This window comes from Typha angustifolia, chromosome 10 (assembly GCF_048772165.1).
Source record: "Typha angustifolia cultivar Huaian chromosome 10, ASM4877216v1, whole genome shotgun sequence".
Lineage (NCBI taxonomy): Eukaryota > Viridiplantae > Streptophyta > Magnoliopsida > Poales > Typhaceae > Typha > Typha angustifolia.
This window is the reverse complement of record NC_133248.1, coordinates 5,884,599-5,904,553: the sequence shown is the minus strand read 5'-3', so window position 1 is coordinate 5,904,553 and position 19,955 is coordinate 5,884,599. Positions and strand designations below refer to the sequence as shown.

At 35.8% G+C, this 19,955-nt stretch overlaps 1 protein-coding gene across 1 annotated transcript in view; it reads left to right on the top strand.

Annotated features, from left to right (window-relative positions):
- LOC140768229 (uncharacterized) overlaps positions 1 to 19,687 on the top strand; it is a 38,005-nt gene extending 18,318 nt beyond the window's left edge. Inside the window, exons 7-15 of the mRNA XM_073108425.1 lie at positions 1,901 to 1,985; positions 2,062 to 2,151; positions 11,339 to 11,463; positions 12,169 to 12,250; positions 12,363 to 12,410; positions 16,356 to 16,428; positions 16,513 to 16,616; positions 18,829 to 18,996; positions 19,287 to 19,687. Of these exons, the coding sequence (XP_072964526.1) occupies positions 1,901 to 1,985; positions 2,062 to 2,151; positions 11,339 to 11,463; positions 12,169 to 12,250; positions 12,363 to 12,410; positions 16,356 to 16,428; positions 16,513 to 16,616; positions 18,829 to 18,945 (724 nt within the window). The 3' untranslated portion in view covers positions 18,946 to 18,996; positions 19,287 to 19,687. The remainder of the gene's footprint in view (positions 1 to 1,900; positions 1,986 to 2,061; positions 2,152 to 11,338; positions 11,464 to 12,168; positions 12,251 to 12,362; positions 12,411 to 16,355; positions 16,429 to 16,512; positions 16,617 to 18,828; positions 18,997 to 19,286) is intronic.
- The last annotated feature ends 268 nt before the right edge of the window (positions 19,688 to 19,955 follow it).

The window sequence follows — 19,955 nt, the reverse complement described above, 5'->3', positions numbered from 1 at the left end:
ACCACGAGAGGTGGAGGAGAAGCCGTAGATGACGGTCGACAGCTCGACTCCATGGCCGGTCTCTACCACACATTGAGCCACAAAGACTTCAGGGAAGCGTGCCTGCGATATGAGGTCGATGACGTGAGGCTTTGGCATACAAGTAGCAGCGACCCAAAGCCGTCAGCTGGCGTGAGTCGCCGGCGAAGCCAAAATCCTGCAAATTAGGTAATTTTGTTCTAACTTATTAAACTAAAATTAAAATTGAGGAGTGGGAGAGGGCTTACCAAGGAGTCACGTGGTGGTCTCTAATGGCTCTGGCGGCATTCCGGTAGGCTGATTTCGACGAGCGGGGGGAGAAGGGGGGGGGAGGGAAGAAGAAAATGAAGGAGGAGAGAAAAGAGAGGAGGCTGAGGGGGTTAAGGAGAGAGAGAATTAGGGTTTAATTTATAGATTAAAAGAAAATTCAAATCTAATTTGATTCGGATTAGGTGAGATTTCCGCTGCGCCTCGTTGCATGCCGGAGAGGGAGAGGGGAGGGGGTTGCACGTGCACCCTCCTCTCTCAAACGTTTTTTTTTTTTTCGTTTCTCCGGTTCTCACAATGGTCACATGAGGGTTTGGGTTAAGTGGGGTGATGGGTTAAGTGAGAAAGAGTTGGTGGGTTTGGGTTAATTGCTTGAGTAGGGTTTCGGCTTAAGCGATGGTTGTTTGGATCGGTGGTTTTGAGCTTTGGGTTAATAGGCGTGGGTTGAGTTTGGTTTGATTTAAGTTAGTGGATTTGGGTTTGACTTGGAGGGGAAAGAATGTATTTCGAAATTTGAAAAGATAATTTAGAATTTGGGAGGTTTGGGAAGTTTAGGAAGTTACAGTAAAATAGATATTAACCTCAAAAATAAGGAAACTGTTTGAGACAACTAAGGAAAAAAATCTTCTAAATTTGAATTTCGAAATTTTGAAATTCTAAACTTAGAGATAAAAGGAAACGAAAAGATTGAATTTCGGTTTATCTTATTTTATTTTTAAAAGAGACATTCTCTATTCTTCATCATTTTTTGTGCTTTTTTTTTAAATTTTTGATCTACAGCGAGAAGGGAGGGTGATCTATTGAATAATACAACAACTTAATTTTAATCGTTTTCAACCTCACATGGAGAGTTAACGATGGTAATGGTTTCTTTTTATCCTTAGCTAATGGTGATCTCTTTGTGCAACTTGTATTTGGAACTTGACGTCGACGTGCATCGGACTTCGTAGTGCTCTGATATTTGTGGAGCAATTGATTGGGAGAAAAATAGATGCGGTGCGGCGTAGAATCCAAGAGGTGGATTATCCATAAATTGGGAACTTGTGGCTCTGATATTAAAGTTAATGCAAGACAAATTCCTTGATCGCATGTATGAGAATGAATGTAGCAAAAGTAACTAACTCAGGGAATTTACTAACCGGGGTGTCGGGATCCATCGACTTTGGAATCCACTAATAGAACACTCACTATATTAAAACTCTCAAAATATTTATTAATTAGAAAGAGAGGTTATTACAAGCCTTTATATATGTAAAAGCAATGAAAAAGAACGGACTAACCATGATGTTTTAATAAGCAAAAGACAAAAGTAGCCTAATAAACAAAAAAGACGAAAATAGCCCTGCAAGGCTAGTTTAAACCTTTGGTAAACCAGAGTTACATGTCCAGCTCTCTTGCACCTACGAGAGTAAATATGTTTGATAGTGGTATCCACATAATTAGTCATACTCGGTATCAATTTAAGAGTGTTTCTTTGATATATTTTATTATATGCTTTTCAATGTTGAGTAAGGGAAGCACATAGGTCAAGGATATTGGGACAATGTTAGATTCATTACTAACTGTAACACTTATGTAGAACGATTTATCTAAAACTTTCTCTTATTATCACTAGATATGTACCATCTGCATGGGAATGCCCTCTTTATTTAAGACTTCCAGATGGAGAGGCATCAAAGACTAATGCATTTATATCTCCAGTAAGTGATTTTGCTTGTTTCTTGACTTTTTTAAATTGATTTTCAATTACCAAAGTTTTCATTAATAATACCTTAGATGTGGGGAGGAGTCATTGTTTGGAACCCTCCAAATTGTTCTGTGCATGATCAGAAGACACATACTGCCCAGAATACAATATCTCCCCAGGTTAGTGTTAAACATCTACATAAGAATCTTTTATTTGTTTGTTTACTCAACACTTGTTTTCAGATTCCATACACCTCAAAAAGCTATGGCAAAAATTTAACCCATCTGTATTGTTACTATGCATTTGTTGGAGGCTGTACTCATTTTGCTGTTTGTAAGACAATCAGCAAATCAGCAAATCAGGCTGGCTAAATGGTTTCAATAATTGACTGAAAAGGATCAAGTTCTGTCAAGAGCAGTCTAAACCAAGGCTGAGGCTCACTAATCAACGCCTAACCAAACTGTTCAGGTCTGGTTTGAGCCTTGATTTTGGACCATTCTCATCTGAAGGGATCTGCTTCGGTCAGAATGTTTCATTCTTTAGAAGAACTGGAAGGGAACCAAAAGTTCCAACCATGCCTAATAAAGATTGTCTATTGTTCATTTTGCATTATAGGCTTTCAACAGTTTAGTAAGAGCAGTGGCTGAAAATAGTAGGGTGATATATAGTCTGTTATAACATATCCATGTAAAATATATGTACATTATGTAAATGATGTGATCGTTTGATTACTTGGTATTCCAACTTGAGATGGGTGATATTTCTGTGACCCTCATATGTTCTTATGGCATGAGATGGTACCCCTATTAGTTGCAGTAATTTAGTCTTTACTCCTTATAAGTTACTAAAAATGTGTTACTAGAAGAGAACTGCCAAATGGAATATGCATAGAAACCTCATAATGTACACTATTCAATGGTTCTACCACAAAGTAGAATACTTTGGTGCTTTCATTATAATGGTGTAATGTGGAAACTGGAAGCGTAAAGACTTCAGCTTTCCTTTTCTAACAGACATGAAACCAGTCATCTTGTTTGAGCATGCGAGTATACATTATTATCTGAGTTGTTATGAATAAATAAATGACATTAGGACTTCGACTCCATTGATAGAGCCTTTGTATATATGTGCAAACATGTATGTGAACCAATTCATAAGTTGTCTGGTGTGAATCAAATGTTTTCAGTTTTCTTATCTGATGACTGCTAGTAAATTTTCTTTCACTTAGTGTGCTTATTCTCTAGTCTGGTCTCTTCCTCTAAATTTAGGAAGAGACCATTTAACCTTCTAAGTGGTCTTATCATAGCCAAATAGAACCGTCCCAGCCCTCCCTATGCATTTTTTGTTGTTAGAAACTCAAAATATGCTCTTAGAAATGTGTCTACGCTAATGTTCCAAAACTCAATATTAGGATTGGGATTTGCCATTCGGAAAATGATATGTATCGGTCGCTTGGATCGGACTAGATAATTTTTTAATTACATAAAAGTTTAAATATTATTTAAAAATATATGAAAACTTCTAAAAATTTAGAAAAAATGACAAGAAAATAAATAATTACTCAAATATAAAGTTTAAAACTTTTGAAAATTTATTAACTTAAAACTTTGATGATGATAGATGTCGGGCCATAATCCAAAACTAAATATAGATTCCGAAGAGCCCAAATTTGAACTTAGAATTAGATTTCGAGGAATATTTAGGATTTCGAAATCTATCAAATGAATATCGAATTGACTATCATAAATTTTTATGGTCTTCATCATTATAATCACCATAAGTTTGTAAATAATAATGTCTAGGGCCTAATGCTCTAAAAAGTGATTGCATCATATTAGTTATATTATATGGATCTTGTGTCATAGGATACTGAGAATAATAACCATCATATGGATCTTGTGACGGTTATTCGATGTACTATAATCATAGGGAGTAACTTCTTCATAACGACGTTATTGATATGTATGTATATTCTCAATTTCCATCTTCAATCTTTGTACCTCGACTTTTCTCGGTAAATATGGAAGGGATGATTTCACCATCATATATATCTCAGATCATTAGGGTTATCATTGGTACTGATAAGTGTACTATCTCTCGTTGTCGAAGGACTCATACCAGCATTTGCCCTCGTGGTCTTTTCCAATATCTCATCCAATAATCTGTCATTCATTTCTTTAATTCATTGAGTCAAGGAGTCTTTATTAAAAACATGATTTAAATCAATTAGTTGATTGTTTTCCTTAAATTTCTTTCTTAATCTTATATTATAATGACAGAAAATTAATTTTTCCAATCTTTCCATCATTAATTTGTTACGTGTCTTGGTATTGTCACGACCCGAAATAGAAATCATGACCGGCTATGATCTCAATATGCTTGAGATATACGAAGCCTTATTAATACTTTCTACGTGTACGATGGCAAAATAAATAAATAAAATGAAGATCCGCTTTATTAAATTTAAAACTAATCGCAATAAAACATAAAACAATGTTATTGTTTTCGAGTCTCTAAACGAAATAAATAAATCTTCTAATCTAAAGTATAAAATTCAAAAGAGCGGAAAAGTAAATAGGTGAATCCTAAGTGGAGGTGGAGTCTAGGTATATCTCGCTCAGTCGCCCTACTGACTATTATCTGAGATAGATAAATAAATACAAAAAAAAAAAATCTATGAGCCAACAACAATAGCTTAATGAGTGAAATCCACTCGAAAACCAAATAAATTTTAAATTATATTAATGCTGAATAAAATTAAACTAAAAGCAACAATATCCATAACAATATGCAATAGGCATGCTTTTTAAATTATAACAATGATAACAATAGAGAGATTGACAATTTGTAACCTTGCACAGTTTCAATCATATTAACATCTTTTCAATATTTATATTGTCATATGTTTCAATGGGTCTAAACCCTGTGGATCCACATCAACTAGAAGTCACCTCGAGATGACGCTTGGGACTTTTCTTAATAGTTGATCCGGTTAGGGTCATCAGATGGTATCACCATGTGATAAACACACTCTGTTTTTTCTTCTAACCGTTGAGAGAAGTTAGAGTCACCTAGGAAATTTCTCATTCATCCTAGGACTGTTCCCTAACCCCGCCAGAGTCACCTAAGAAAGTCACTACAGTGATCTAATTTAAGATTTTCCTCTGGACTTCCAGATAGACTTGAGTCACCACGGAAAATCACAAGCGATTAATACCGGGACTGTTTTTTAAGTCGTACAAATACTAGTCTCATTTTTCTTTCACTAATTTTAATATTTGCACAAAGTATGGTGATGCATTGAATATAATGATTAAATGCACAGAAAATGTAACAATTAAATTTTTTGCATGGAAGGATGAAATAAATAAGTTTGCACACAGAAAATTTACATGGTCTGATAAAGGTACTAAATATAATAAAATAAATATGTAAGTGAACCCACTCATCTGAGTCTAGGCAAGACAACTGAAATCTCAAATCTCTAGCTCACGTACTAAAAATCACCACCTTTAATAATAAATAATAATAAAATTTTTAATTTGAATAATATCAATATTTCTAAAATTTAAAAAACTAAAAAAAAGAACTAAAATGGGTTTAATTTACCCATTGGATTGGGCTGGGCTACTTCTGGCCTGGCCCAATCCAAAAGAATAGAACTAATTGGGCTGGGCCAAGGCCCAGCTAAGAAAATGGATTGGGCTGCGGGCTAACTTAATTGGTTCGGGTCAGGTCTGTGGATTCGAAATTCAAACCCGAACCCGAATTTAAAAGAAAAAGAGGTTGGCTCGGGTTAAACCTGAGCCCAACCAACCCCATATTTCTTCCTTCTCGCGTCCGACGCGAGGAAGGGAGGATCGAGGGAGAGAGAGAGTGGCCGCCGGCGACTCTACCGGCGGTGGTTCACGACCGGCTCCCTCTCTCTCTGTCTACTTCGTCGTCCTTACGAGGTGGAGAAGAATCCATCACCGACGGCCGACTCCAAAGCCTACGACTACTGGAGCCACGAGGGCTCTTCTAGAAGGCAACCATGGCGCAAGGCCAACGGCTTAGAGCTCTCGAGCACGAGCAGCAGTAGCCCGAAGCCGTTGGCCGGCGAGAGTTGCCGGCGAAGCCGAATCCCCCAAATTAGGTATTTCTAATTTACTTTATTAAACTGAAATTAAACTAGAGGGATAAGAGAGGGCTTACCAATGAGTCACGTGGTGGTCTTTGTTGGTTTCGGCGGCGCTTCGGCAGGTCTATTCCACGGCATGACTCTGACGGTGAGAAAAAAAAAGAAAACGAAGGAGGAGGGGAAGAAGAGAGAAGGGGGAGGGGGCTGAGGGGATTATGGGGAGAGAAAAATTTAGGGTTTAATTTATAGATTAAAAGATCAAATCTAATTCGATTCGGATTAGATGAGATCTTCTCTACGCCTCGTCACGTGCCGGAGAGGGAGAGGGGAGGGGTTGCACGTGCAGAGCACGTGCACTCTTCTCTCTCAACCCCCAAATTTTTTTTTTCTGACTCTGATAGGTATGGATTAAGAAGTAGTCCAATTTCTTTCACACTGTGATAAAGATACAATTTGGTTTTAAATCTTCATTATTAGTGTCAAATTTAGTATTTCCTATTCATAAATAGATCGTCATTCAGCTGGACTGTTACGAGTTAGCTATAGTAACTTTAGTAGTATTGATTATGTTGAAAGTTAAAATTAAAATAAATAATTACACTTTTTGATTGAATCATAACCAGAGTTCGAAAAATTGAGATCGTGATCAGGATTGGCCTCCAAAAAAAATGATACGAATTGGCTGTATCGACCATATGCCGCATATCGGCTGCTCTGATCGGATCGGGCTATTTTTAATTACATAAAATTTTAAAATTATTTAAAAACGTAGGAATATTTATAAAATTAAAAAAAGAGAAACATTAGAAAATAATAATTATTCCCATGCGAAACCTAAACACTAAAAAATGTACTAACTTAAAACTGTTGTGACGAAGGAGAGAGTGGAAGTAAAAAGAAAAACTCTGCCATAGTGAAGGAGAAGAAAAAAAAACTATAGTGAAGAAATAAGAGAAGAGAGAAGTAATAAAACAAAAACAATTATATACCTTAGGTCGTCGAAGATGGATCTGCATCAGTGGAGTTTGCTAGAGCTAGGTTTTTGCATTGAAAAAACAATAGCTTTGGTACGGAGAGAGAAATAGTGAGAGAGAAAAAAAGTGAAAGGAGATCGATCCGGATCGGTCGATCTACTTGATTCCACTCGATCCTAATCAATTGATCGAGATTAGGTGTGGATTGGGGTCGGGTATGGCTGATCTTTCAAATTATGATCATAACTCACTTCTCTATCGCAAAAGATGTGCTTATAAATATTGGGCTCATGTCCATTAATTATTTTTCTAACTCCCAATAAGATTTCATCATTATTATTGACATTTGCTGAGAACCGAGATCTTGGATTAAGAAATATTCTATAGAAATTTGTGATTCAAAATATGTAAGCATTCAAATTTAAAATATTTATAAATAAAAGAAACTTAGTAAATTAAAAGCATGTCTATAAGCAACGTTTGTATATATCTCTATGTAGTTGTCTGTTCCATCTAGAATTAATCATAGTTCATATCTAACATAAGAAATTATCCATCTAGAATTAATCATAGTTCATATCTAATATAAGAAGTTATCACTTTTGCCTATATTTTTTTTATTGATTCTTTTGCTATGTCCATAGTCTCATATAAAAAATTCATCTCAAATTTATCACTGTCTATAAGTCGTAATATCTTCACAAGAGATTGAAATACTATTGTGGCTATCTTTGATCTTTAAGTTTCATATTTTTAATTTTTATAGATCACTCCTTGATTTAAACATTTATATAATATCATTCTTATAGTGCATGATGCTTTTTAATGCTAGAAAATGAGTGACAAATTTAGTAAGGCTAGTTTGATGATCTCTTTATTATTATTTATCTGACTAAATAAATTCCCAACCATGTAAGTTTATCAACTTTTAACCTTCATGTTTGACTGTGCCAACATAAAATTAATATAATGTGTAGTGTATGATGTCTAATATCAATGGTGTCTCTTCGTCATAAGTAATTTTTCAATAGTCTTATAATTGGCCCAATTATTAGTAACCACTGACTATTTTTTTTACACCTACTTTTTTTATTACCTCATCCATCAATTGACAAATATAATTTGTACTTTTGAAATGAGTAATAGTATTCACAAACTTTAAAAATATTGTCCAGAATTTAAGTACACCAAGAAATTAATTATATTTCTTTTATATTGTATAATCTACCCATCACACATTAGTATACAATCAAATTCATCCCAGTACCTTTTAAATATTTCAATGTAAGCTCGGAGTTTATCTACTTCTGACACGAGATATTTAATAGCAATATCATTTGAATTAGTAGGAGGAATACTTGTCCTTGCTGATTGTATAGAATCCATCATAGTATGATAATAAGGACTATTAGTTATATTGAAAGAAATATGATTGTAGAAGAAAATTTAGAGATAGCTCTACTAATATGCTTTTTTACATTTGTAATTCTTTTAAGAGTAGGCTTAGTAGTGGTCTATATATGATCCTTTTTTGCTAAAGATATGTATCTATTGTTCTAATATATCTAGACTTTATTGTAACACCTAGAGTCTTAGGTGTGAATTACTGCCCTCATATTCTTTTTCTCTCTGTGTATCAACTGATTTAGATCTCTGAAAACTACTACCGCTGGTTCTTTTTGTCTTTTTCTCTTCTCTATGCATATTTATATTTTCTTTCATTATCCTCCTTATCTGTCTTTCCTCATCACCCTCCTCATTATGCTCACTGCTATCATTTTCCTCAGTCAACTCACTGTTATTATTATTATCCTTCTCACTCTGCTCATTGCTATCATTATCAATGTTTATAGGGTTATACATCAATTCTTCACGAACTATTGCCTCTCTTTGTTGTACAGATTGTATATATTTTTTTACCTATTAGATGATCCAACATTTGTTTTTTAACTTCTATGCGCACTTGATACAGACTGTTATATTTCCTTGCCTTCCAACCAAATGTTCTTTCAATTGGATAATACCGTCACTTATTTTCTTTCCACACTAATTGTATTTGGTATATCTTTTATCTTACCCAAGAATGCTGCAATGTTACAACTCGATGTCGGTATTGTGGCACTTCTCTTTTAAGTTATTTTAATTTTCAGTGTAAATAAACCTAAATAAGTAAGCAAGAATCAAAATGAAAGATAAAAGAATTTTAGATATAAAAAATAAAACCTCCTCTCTATCTTCCTCCCTCTCTTTGTTACTGGCTTATTGCCCTAACTCTTTTTTTTTGGTTTTGTCTTTTTTCTCCTCGTCTCTTTTTTATCTTTCCCTCCTCTCCCCCTCTCTCTCTCTTACTGTCTCATGGCAAATATTAACTTTTTATAATATTTTTTCTTCTCTACCTTCTCTCTCTCTTCCTCACTTTCTCGAATTCTTTACTACCCTTCCCCTCTCTCTTTCTCTCTCTTCCTCCATCTTCCTCTTAATGCCGCAAGCATGGTTTGGCACTTTTTAATTTATTTCTCTATTTCTTCTCTCTTTCCCTATCTCTCTCTCTCATCCTCTCTCCCTCCACTTTCTCATGTCTCTCTCACTGTTACTGCAGCAGTAACAGTGACAAAGATAGAGAGAGAAAGAGAGAGAGAGAGAGAATAGGGAGTAGGCTCGTCCGAAGGATGTTGTTAGATGTTGAGGTCACTGGAGACCTGCTCGGGCATCGATGGGTTGGGTGGGAGTACAGAACAAGAGAGAGAGAGAGAGGGGCACGGGGACATCATTATTGATGTCTCTAGGTCGGATTAGGGTTGGATCCGATCCATATCCAACCAATCCCACTCATATCAGGCCGGATCAGATCTAGCTGATAGTAGGCTGAAACCAGTCACTGACTAGTTTAGGCCCTGGATCGAGATCGGCTATGACTAATCGTAATCTGTTTCAACTGATCCGGCTCAGGATCGATCGAAACTAGTTTCCATGGTTACAGGGTGTTCTATGAGTTTCAAGTTCTTCATATTTAGGAGGCATAATTCCACGATTCTTAGTTCAGGTCAAATTCCATTTATATAATCATGAGTGATCTACTATATTTTTTTTCAAGATATGATGATGCATCCATTCTCAGTCTGACGTCAGCCTTTCTAGGCCTCGTTCACATATGGAGTAGGGTTGAAATAGGGATCGGCTGATCCCGATCAGTTTTGGCCGATCCTGATTAGTTTCCGCCAATTCGGGTTGGATCGGCTGAAACTAGCTTCCATGTTCTGCACACGAGGGTAAAAGTAGTAAATACTTCAATAATCATAACAAATTTGTTTGAAACTTGAATTTCTTCTCAACATATGTGAGATAAAATGGTCGAGGTGGTTATGACTCATGTTTGATTGCCACAGGAATCTAATTTGATTTGTATGCGAGAAGAAACTAGAACTTGCTATCAGATGGAGAGATTAGGGAGCTAATTATGTCAATAATCTTTTTCTTCCAATATTTACTGTTAAAGATAAGGAAGAAGCATGCCAATAATGAATTTGGTTGATCTCAGACACTACTGTAGAGATTGGCTGCACAACAAGAATAAGAGATATTTTATGTTTACTTGGATAACATTAACAAAGACTAGTTTAGGATACATGCTTTTTGTCAATAATCTTTTTCTTTCAATATTTACTCTTAAAGATAAGGAAGAAGCATGCCAATAATGAATTTGGTTGATCTCGGACACTATTCTAGAGATTGGTTGCACAACAAGAATAAGAGATATTTTATGTTTATTTGGATTAACATTAACAAGTTAGACTAGTTTAGGATACATGCTCTTTTGTTTAGATGATTAATTCCTCTTGTTTGGTTGTGATGTATAGTAAATCAAATGATAGCGTTTTTAATTTCAAATGGTTGCAACTTGCAACCACCTGGAAGGAATAATGTAGTTCCCATTTAGAGAACATGTGTCTCATATGTTGTGCAATTTTAGTTCCTTATTTAATGGGATATAGCATTGTCATATTCTTGAACAAATGGAGATTTCCCTTGCTTGTAGTTTGCTTATAGAGAAAAATTAACGCCCATACTTTACTATCCCTTCTGGCGTAGCTCTTTTTATTTGTCTAGATTAAAATACTTGGTGATATAAAAGCATAAGCTTCTTGCTACTGTTGCGCATGAACAGTAACAAGGACTAGTTGTGTTCTTCAATTCTTCTCTGTAAAATTAGTTCTTCTATCCCAGATGCTCCTAATAATTGTTTGTGGTTTACCAATGAATGTTCATAAACAGGACCTCCAGAAATTAATTGAAGTCTTCATTGGGCAACTCCGGGTTTTATTTGGTGTCAGGCCAACTTATGTTGACAAGGCTGAAATATCAAAATTTATAGTCAGTGAAACAGGCTTCACAGAATGGTGAGGAAGTAATTCTAGTTTCTTTCATGTCAAGAGTATTTGTATTTATCCTAATGCTGCAAAATTGTTATGCTTTTCGACCATTCATTTGATACAATTAATATTTTCAATATTCTAGAGGATATATATTGTAGGACACTATAATGCCAATTGTTGTACTGTCTAACTTCTACAGATTTTGCAAACCTCAACATATTATTTGGCAGCATTTATGGTTCTTTTATCATTTCATTATTTGCTTAAATTCCAGGATGCATTTGCTAAAGACTAAACTCAAATTTAGGAAGTTCAAAATGTTTTCGACAATTGTTGGAACAAAGCGTTCCAAGAAAAAAAATTAATGGGATAATATGGGTTATCTGGATGCAATCTTGATGCTCTAAAGGAGTTGTAAATCTGAACTATGATTTCGTTTTTAAGAAATCTTCTTAAAAATATTATTCCAACAGGAAGAATTTGTTATTTTGAAGTATTACTTTTTTAATATTAAGAAAGTATGTTGATATGAAATATAGTAGTCACTTCCATTTGCTGTACATGATACTGGATTGAACACTATTTCTTTCATGAAGTTAGTCATTCTTTTCTTTGAATTCTTTTTTTGGTTCAGTTATCACATTCTTACAAGTGAGCTTTTGTAGCTCTCAGAGCATTTAAAATTTTGGGAACTGACCGTCTTAACATTTATTGTTCCATTGTTTGCAGGGAGTTGGATATGTTATACCGACATCATGCATGTTTTAATCTTCGGTCATGTCTCACTACCCTTGAGTCTCTTTCCAGCTTAGTACGTACCACGTTTTCTCTGTGGACTTTGTTCTGTTATAGTTCAGAGCAATACATATATTTATTTCATTCTTTACAAACTTCATGTTTTGAATTTGTGATATATTATATAGGTCCAATCACTTCCGAGAATGATTGTTATGGACGAAATAGGAAAACAGGTGCGTCTCACATCTTTTGGTTTTTCACATCCCTGTTCTATATTGTCTGCTTAAGAAATAAATATTGTTAGTGCAAGCTGTTCTGAGAATTCTCCTTATACTAGACACCTGTACTGATCTTATCTTGTGAATCAATTGAAAATTTGTGAGCAGCTTACAGTCTAAATTCCTTTTCTTAGAATTGAGATTGTAGACTGAAAGTTCTATGAGGCCTTGATGCTAATTGAAAGATTGAGAATCTAAATACCTTGATATTGAAAGATTCTTCTAGCCCACTAGATATGAATCAAATGTAGAATAATCACAAGTACGCACCACCTAGAGATCTATTAATTTCATGAACCACAACTAGCAAGTATAATTAAGGAAACCTATACATACTAATTGATCATGTCAATTATCATGTGTATGATCTAAATCATAATAAGCAAGATAAACAATTAGATAACCTTCAGTCCTTCACAACACGAACACAACGATTTTGACTTGGTAGACTTTTCTATTTCTAGAGAAGAAAAAAACCACATATTCGATTACACATGGATCAATCTGTTGTACTAATAACATAGATACATGATTCACGTACAATCCCTATCATTAGACACTCGCAACTATTAATTGAAGTTCGTCTCTTGCTTGCTAAACCCCACAATGAACTACTCCTATCAAAGTAGATTGACCCCGGTTGATGTCCTATAACTTGGATTACCCATATCTAACTGCGTCGAGACGTTGAAATCACTGATGCAGAATGCGTAGATGAAGTGCCGTTGAGATGTTCTAATAGAGTTCCCGTAGTGATGATGATCTCTGATGTAGAATGCGTAGATGAATTGCCGTTGAGATCTTATAATAGAATTCCGGTAGTGATGATGATCTCAGATGTGATATGAACTCCTTTTCTTTAGGCTTCTAGGGCTTCTCTTGTCTAGAGGGATGTAGAGGGAATGGGGGATAGTCCTTGAAAGAGCCTTAATAAGTTATAACCCTTATATAGGTGAGGAAGCCAAGTTCAAACAGAACCAAAAGATCTTCAATAGTAAGTCGTTGTCCAGATTTAATTTTGACCAAGGGATCACCTTTACTCTCAACCAACTTTGGTAAGCATGTGGATCAACTGTGGTGAATCTGTGATAGCTTTGATTTGGACCATACAATCAGCAAAGGAAACTCTTGTTCAAATTTGATGTCATCCTAAATGATCCAACCTTGAAAGCCTTCCAAAACTGATTCTGCATGCATGTCATTTGAACACCCACTAATCCATTCAAATGGCTCTTAAATGGAATTCACAATTTCTGTGCTGGCGTTTGAACGCACTTTGATGCCGTTCGAATTATGGATGGTCGTTCTAACGAGGTATCGGCACATGGCACAAGGGTTGCCGCATGATACCTCTCTTAATGACTTCGCCGCACGCCATCAACTTTGTCGTCGAGCTATCCATCGCCGATCGCTGCTTGCCTTCGCCATCACCGTTGCTCGAGCTTCGTCGGGTGCGGCGATCGGCGACTGCAAAGGCGAAGGTGAGTATCCCTTACCTTTTTCTCTCTTTCTTTTATGGCACAACTGATGGTCGGCATGATCCGTACCTATGACATGGCCATTGCTGGTTTGAACATTGTTTTGAAATCTCTACTGTGCTGCTAATTTGCTATATGATGTTCAAATGCTCTTCGAGTAACCGGACCCAATGTTTTGGAAAAACTATTCAAAGGTCATTCTGGATAGAGACAAGAAGGAACATAGCTATTATCTTGTGGTTTGAATATCTGGTTTTGATCACTAGAATACAAAGACATTTTGGTCATTTTCATGGTAATCAATCTTCTTTCAATCTAAAAAACTCAAGAAATTAGAAAGACGCATAACATTATAAAAAATGTGAACATGTTGGTGATTATTGTCACTATATGGATGTGTGTAGAGAGAGAGACTAGTATATAAAGAGTATAATAGAGACAAGATAGGAGAGAGGGAGGGAGTGGCGAAGGGAGGGAGGGAGGAAGGGAGAGAGATGTGTTGGATTACTAATGCATAGTATATAATAGTGTATAATGGAGATGAGATAGTAGATCATATACTTGGCCTAAGTCTGTAAGTGGAAAAAATTGCCCTCTAGGGCAAAGAGGAGTGAGGTTAAATGAATTAGATTTAGGCCACGTATAACCCGTTAATCTTTGTGAATCTATTCTTGTTTCTATTTATTTTCCATCGTACCACGCCAAATGTAATAACTTTTAAGTAATGGGATAAATGTTAGTTTCGTATACGTAGGGTTCATGCCAAGTCTTGCTGGGAGTCTGAATCATATTATCATACTAAAAAGAAAAGGTATTGGGTACATTTTGGCTGGATGCTAGCTGCTAGTTTCAAGACTAGCCTTGGATCCACAACCGAAACCATGAGAACAACACTTCCGTATGAGACTTTGAATCATATTTTGCCTGATATTTTTCTAGAAATGATCTCCAGTTGTCCATTCAAGTGGGATGCCATCAAACAAATTTTCGTCGACACATGTTTACACATTGTAAGATTCAGTTTTGAGTGCACTCAAATAGGCAATGCCTGAAACTGATATGGATGACATTTTCCAATGTCTACAGTTGGTCAAGTGCTTTTCTTTGTGTAGATCCTATTCCAATATGTTGATCAGAGGAGGAAGAGAATGAAGGTATGGCTGGGAAGGAGGTTTCCCAACTACAATGTGTATTCGACGGAAGTCATAACTACAAACTATCTAACCATCAACAATATATGGTAGATCATACATAATTAGGTCCATAAATTCATATGCTGGAGCCAATTTATGTTGTGGAAGAGATATGGATGACATTGTCCTATAAGTTTTATGTATATAGTTGGTGGTCATATTTACAAACTATCCAACCATCAACAATATATGGCGTCATACATAACTTTGTAAAAACATCATTATCCATTTTACGCAACGCATTAAGTGTCCTTTATTCCCTTTTACATAAATTACAATCTATTGGAGATATAGTCCTGCTTTCTGTGCCTTGAATTATCCACTTCTTGCAAGCAAATTTGTATGCTACACAATTTTCTTTAAGGTTAATAATTAATTACATTTTGTTCCCTTGAACTACGATTTGGTATCATTTTCACCCCTCAAGACAAAACTTTCACAAATACACCCCTTCCAATTTTGGCCCTATCTGAAATAACATGGCAATGGAGAGAGATTTAATTTAGTCAAGCATTCCTAAAAATGATAAGTGATTGCCATTATTTTGCAATCTAACTTTCAGCATTTTGATCAAGTGCTATATTTAGTTATTTATTAAATGCAATTTAGAAAAATGCGGGCATCGCTTAGTTTGATTTCAAGTTATGTTCTTTCCCTCCAAAAAGTCGTGGATTCAAGTTTTGGAAACAACCTCTTAAAAATTGAGAGCATAGGTACATACGTTGCCCCTCCCTAGAACCTTCTAAAGAGGAGTCCCATTCAGTGGGCGTCACTCTGTTTGACTGGAAGACATGTTCTTTGCATTTAAGAGGTTATGGGTTCTAAGTCTTAGAAACAGCCTCAAAAAATGAGAGTAAAATTGTGTGCTCCCCTTCCTATTCCCCCTTTGAGATAGGAGCTTCATGCATTAGGGTGCCCTTTTAAAAAAAATGATAGGTAGCTGTTTACAAAAGATTGCTGTGCTGCTATGCACAATGTCTCCACTGGCATTTGCTAGCATGAGAATTACCATTGTATGGTGATCTGAAAAGTAGGAGAGAGAAACAAGGTTGAGGAGGCGAAGAGTGTGGATGATTGGAGTGAGATAGGAGGAGGGGTTAGAAAATTGATAGGGAATAGGAGTTGAGGAAGAAGATTATTTGGCCGAGGCATCCTGACCTGAGATATTAAAAAACTCATGGAGATCTTACACTGTCTTATATTTTTTGCTTTTGATATTTGTTATACAGGTAAAGCTTTCACTTCAAGCTGCAAATTTAGCTGAAGGAAATGCCTCTCTTGGTATAAATGATGCATCAGCTGGTGAGCTTATAAAAATTGTTCTTCATTCTGAATCATGGATAAACTGGATACACAATTTGCTTCACCGTTTATGTTGTCTTTCAGTGTCTTCAATGAAAGCAAGGGCCTTAGCTGAGGATGCATTTTTTCATCCTTCCATCATGTCAATAAGTTATTCATCCATCGAGCATTACTTTGCAATTTACATGGTTAGTTACTAGTTAATTAAATGCTTCTTTTATCTGTGGGTACTTTTAGTTTTAGTTATTGCATGAGAAACAGAACTGGCTATATAGTAACAAAAGGTATTTGCCTATTTGGTGATCTTATTTACCTATGTAGGAAAAAGGATTGGACCTTTTAAATGCAACATGTTGGAGTTTTCCTATTCTAATTCCGAAATTTGTATTGCATTATATCTATTTTTATTTCTTCACTGTACTTAATATTCATCTAAGGCTTCTAAGTCCTGTTTCAATCTTTTAGTAGTTTTGATGCCTTCCCTTATGGTGTTCTTTGTGAACACAAAGTTCCAAATTAGTATTTTCTCTAATGGAATTATCTTAAGCTTTGCAATGCGGTAATAATTTATCTATATGTTACTTATTTATATTCTCTTCTATGCAAGATTATTTTATTGGAATCAAATTTGAGTACTCTTTTTCTACTAGTGTGATGTTAGATGAGTATGCACTGAAAGCCTCCAAATCCCCATGTGAGCTTCTTATGAAGTTATGAATGATCATCATTCTGTGTTCTGCCTTGATTAGAAAATCCAAGCTTTATTCATTGAAATAATCTGATCATGAATCAACATTCTTCTTTGGAGAGTCATCGCTGTCTTTCAGTTAGATAGGAACTCAGGCCTGTTTGAATAGTTCAACAATCACTCGACTCTATTGATCAGCAATAAATTCCAGTTTTCAGTTAGATAGGAACTCAGGTCTGTTTGAATAGTTCAACAAACAATCACTCGACTCTATTCATCTGCATTAAATTCCATTCTAAGGTTATAACTAACTTGTCCATCACCTAGCCTTGCTAGTACGAGAATGGAAAACATTAAAATTGAAGCATCAAAACTAGATGTAAATAGATGAGCCCAAGAATCTTGAAGTCACATTATGGTGCTTGTAAGTTCCACTATTTTGAAAAGTGGAAAAGACGGCCGCCATGGCAAGGCGGTGCACTGCCATGTTGAAAGGCGCTGACAAAAGGAGGCCAAGTGCCTTGGCGGGCCAGTGTTTCGCTTGCCAAGTCGAGATACAGTTATTAGTGAGCAGGTCGGATTTTATAGTGGATCGAGTTTAATAAAACTAACCAATATGAAAAAAAACAAATGCCACGCTGATCTCTCTCTTTCTCTCTCTCGCGCGCGCTAGACATCTCTCACCGGAAAACCCTAGAACAAGCTTTTCCATAGTCGGCGGTAGCAAAAGGTGGTGACCACAATGAGGGCGATAAGCGGCTGACGGCATCGGGCGACACTGTGCAATGCTCTCTCTCCCACTCTCTCAGTTAAACTCTCTCACAGCAATACTCACCTCCTCTCTCTCTCTCTTAGTCTCTCTCAGTTTCTCTTCCTCCTTTTCTCTCCCATTATGAGTCAATGGGTTTACTGTTTTCTTTTCCCATACTTAAATATTCCCAATTTTCCCTAGCTTAATTTTTCAATTATTCTTAATCTGCAATGATATACGGTTATAGGAATTAATTAGAAATTAGAGGAGTTAATTGCTAATTGGTTTATGAATTATTGAATTAAGATTACAAGAAGGAATTTTTTTTTCACTATCATGCATTATTAATTGGGGGAATTACTAATTGCTTGCTATTTAAGTATATAATTTCTGATTAGAGGATTTTGAAGTGTGATTCATGTGAATAAACTAGAGTTAGTAATCAGATTTCTCAGTTATTCAATTATCACTAATAAGTAATTAGCCAATATGATTATGTTATTTAGTGTTTTGGTTTAGTGCACTATTAAAATTTCTGTATATACTATACTTATTTATTTATTTATATTAAAAATACTACACCGCCTTGTCACTTACTTTCTGCCGAGGCACTGGGCGGTGAGGTGACTGCTCACCACCCACAGCCACTTTTCAAAACATTGGTAAATTCTTTTCTTCATGTCTTCAGGTTAGGTACTGAAACCTAATTTCTTAAACAGTCCTATCTAATCTTTGTGATCCTTGCCATGAAAACACCAGTAATGAATTTTGTGCATAATAGTTCAAACAGTACTATGTAAACTTTGTGATCCTTGCCATGTAAACACCATTAGTTTTGTTTTTTTGTATATAAATAGTTCTCTTATGACCATACTGATATTTTTTTCCTGGCATTAACTTTCTGCAACTTGAATCATCTTCATTGGAACTAATGATTTTTCTTCTCATTTGATGTTGACAGCCTTTTTTTGCACCGGTTTCTTTGCATGTATTGCTGGCAGCTATCAAAGAACTGAAACGTTACAAGAGGGAGCGAGCAAAATATTTGGCATTTCTTGCTGATCAAAACATGTCCTAGTTGAAGATAGTCAAATGGTGATTGTTATTCTTGAGGAACTGGGCAAAAGAGGTCCTTCCCCTTCTCCACCCGTTTCTGCTTCTTGTTCGTACTGGAAACACGTCTTCCCATTCCATCTTTTCCGGAATCTCCCTTAACGGAAGAAATAGAATCCCGACTGTCCCAGCTGTTCGACCATTCCCTCGTTTATCTTTGGGAAGGAAGTCAATTCTGGCATTGAAACTTCCCAAAGATAAAAAAAAAACGTCAATGGAAATCCCATGATGAAGGCCTTATTTAGTAATTTAGCATTTTGTAGTTATGAGACTGCAATACTGATTGTCTTGTATAATCCTTGCTAGGGTAAAAGTGCTGCCATGTCAGATTTTCAGAGGTGCCTGAATTGCATGCCGCATAGAATCCACTATTCTCACCGCATTTGAGAAAAAAAGAAATACTCCTGACATATGCACAATGCAAAGAAAAGTTTGTTTGGTGGCTCTAGCAAAAGAGTGGCAGATGATAACCTGAGCTTATTCCTACTGGTCAGGTTAGCTCAATTTCTACGGATTTAAATAGCAAGATATGAGATAATATTGTCATAAGAATTCAAATCTGATCTTATTGGATCACAATATAGTGGTAAAAGTGAGCAGAGAATTCTGCGCAGCTTGTTCAAGGTCTGCACTGTAACCTTATAAGTTACATCTGGTTCTCACGTGTACACCAACTTCTGCTAAATAAAAGTCCGGAATTTGTTGAAGATGATCTACTATCCTGCTTGCCTGTGATATCTTTTCTGTGGATGTCGGTTCTGTTTTGCTTCATATGGACCATATGCAGACAAGGTCAACTTTCAACTTAATGGCATGTTTCTTATGTATTCCTTCAATTTATAGAATCCAGAGATCATTGAATGCTCTGGTATTACTTGCCTTATCAATAGGAAAGCTTCCGAAGTCCCGCTACTTGCCATTCACAATCTGTGAGGTGGGATAATTTCTCCAGGTCTGGTCTATTTTATATGATTG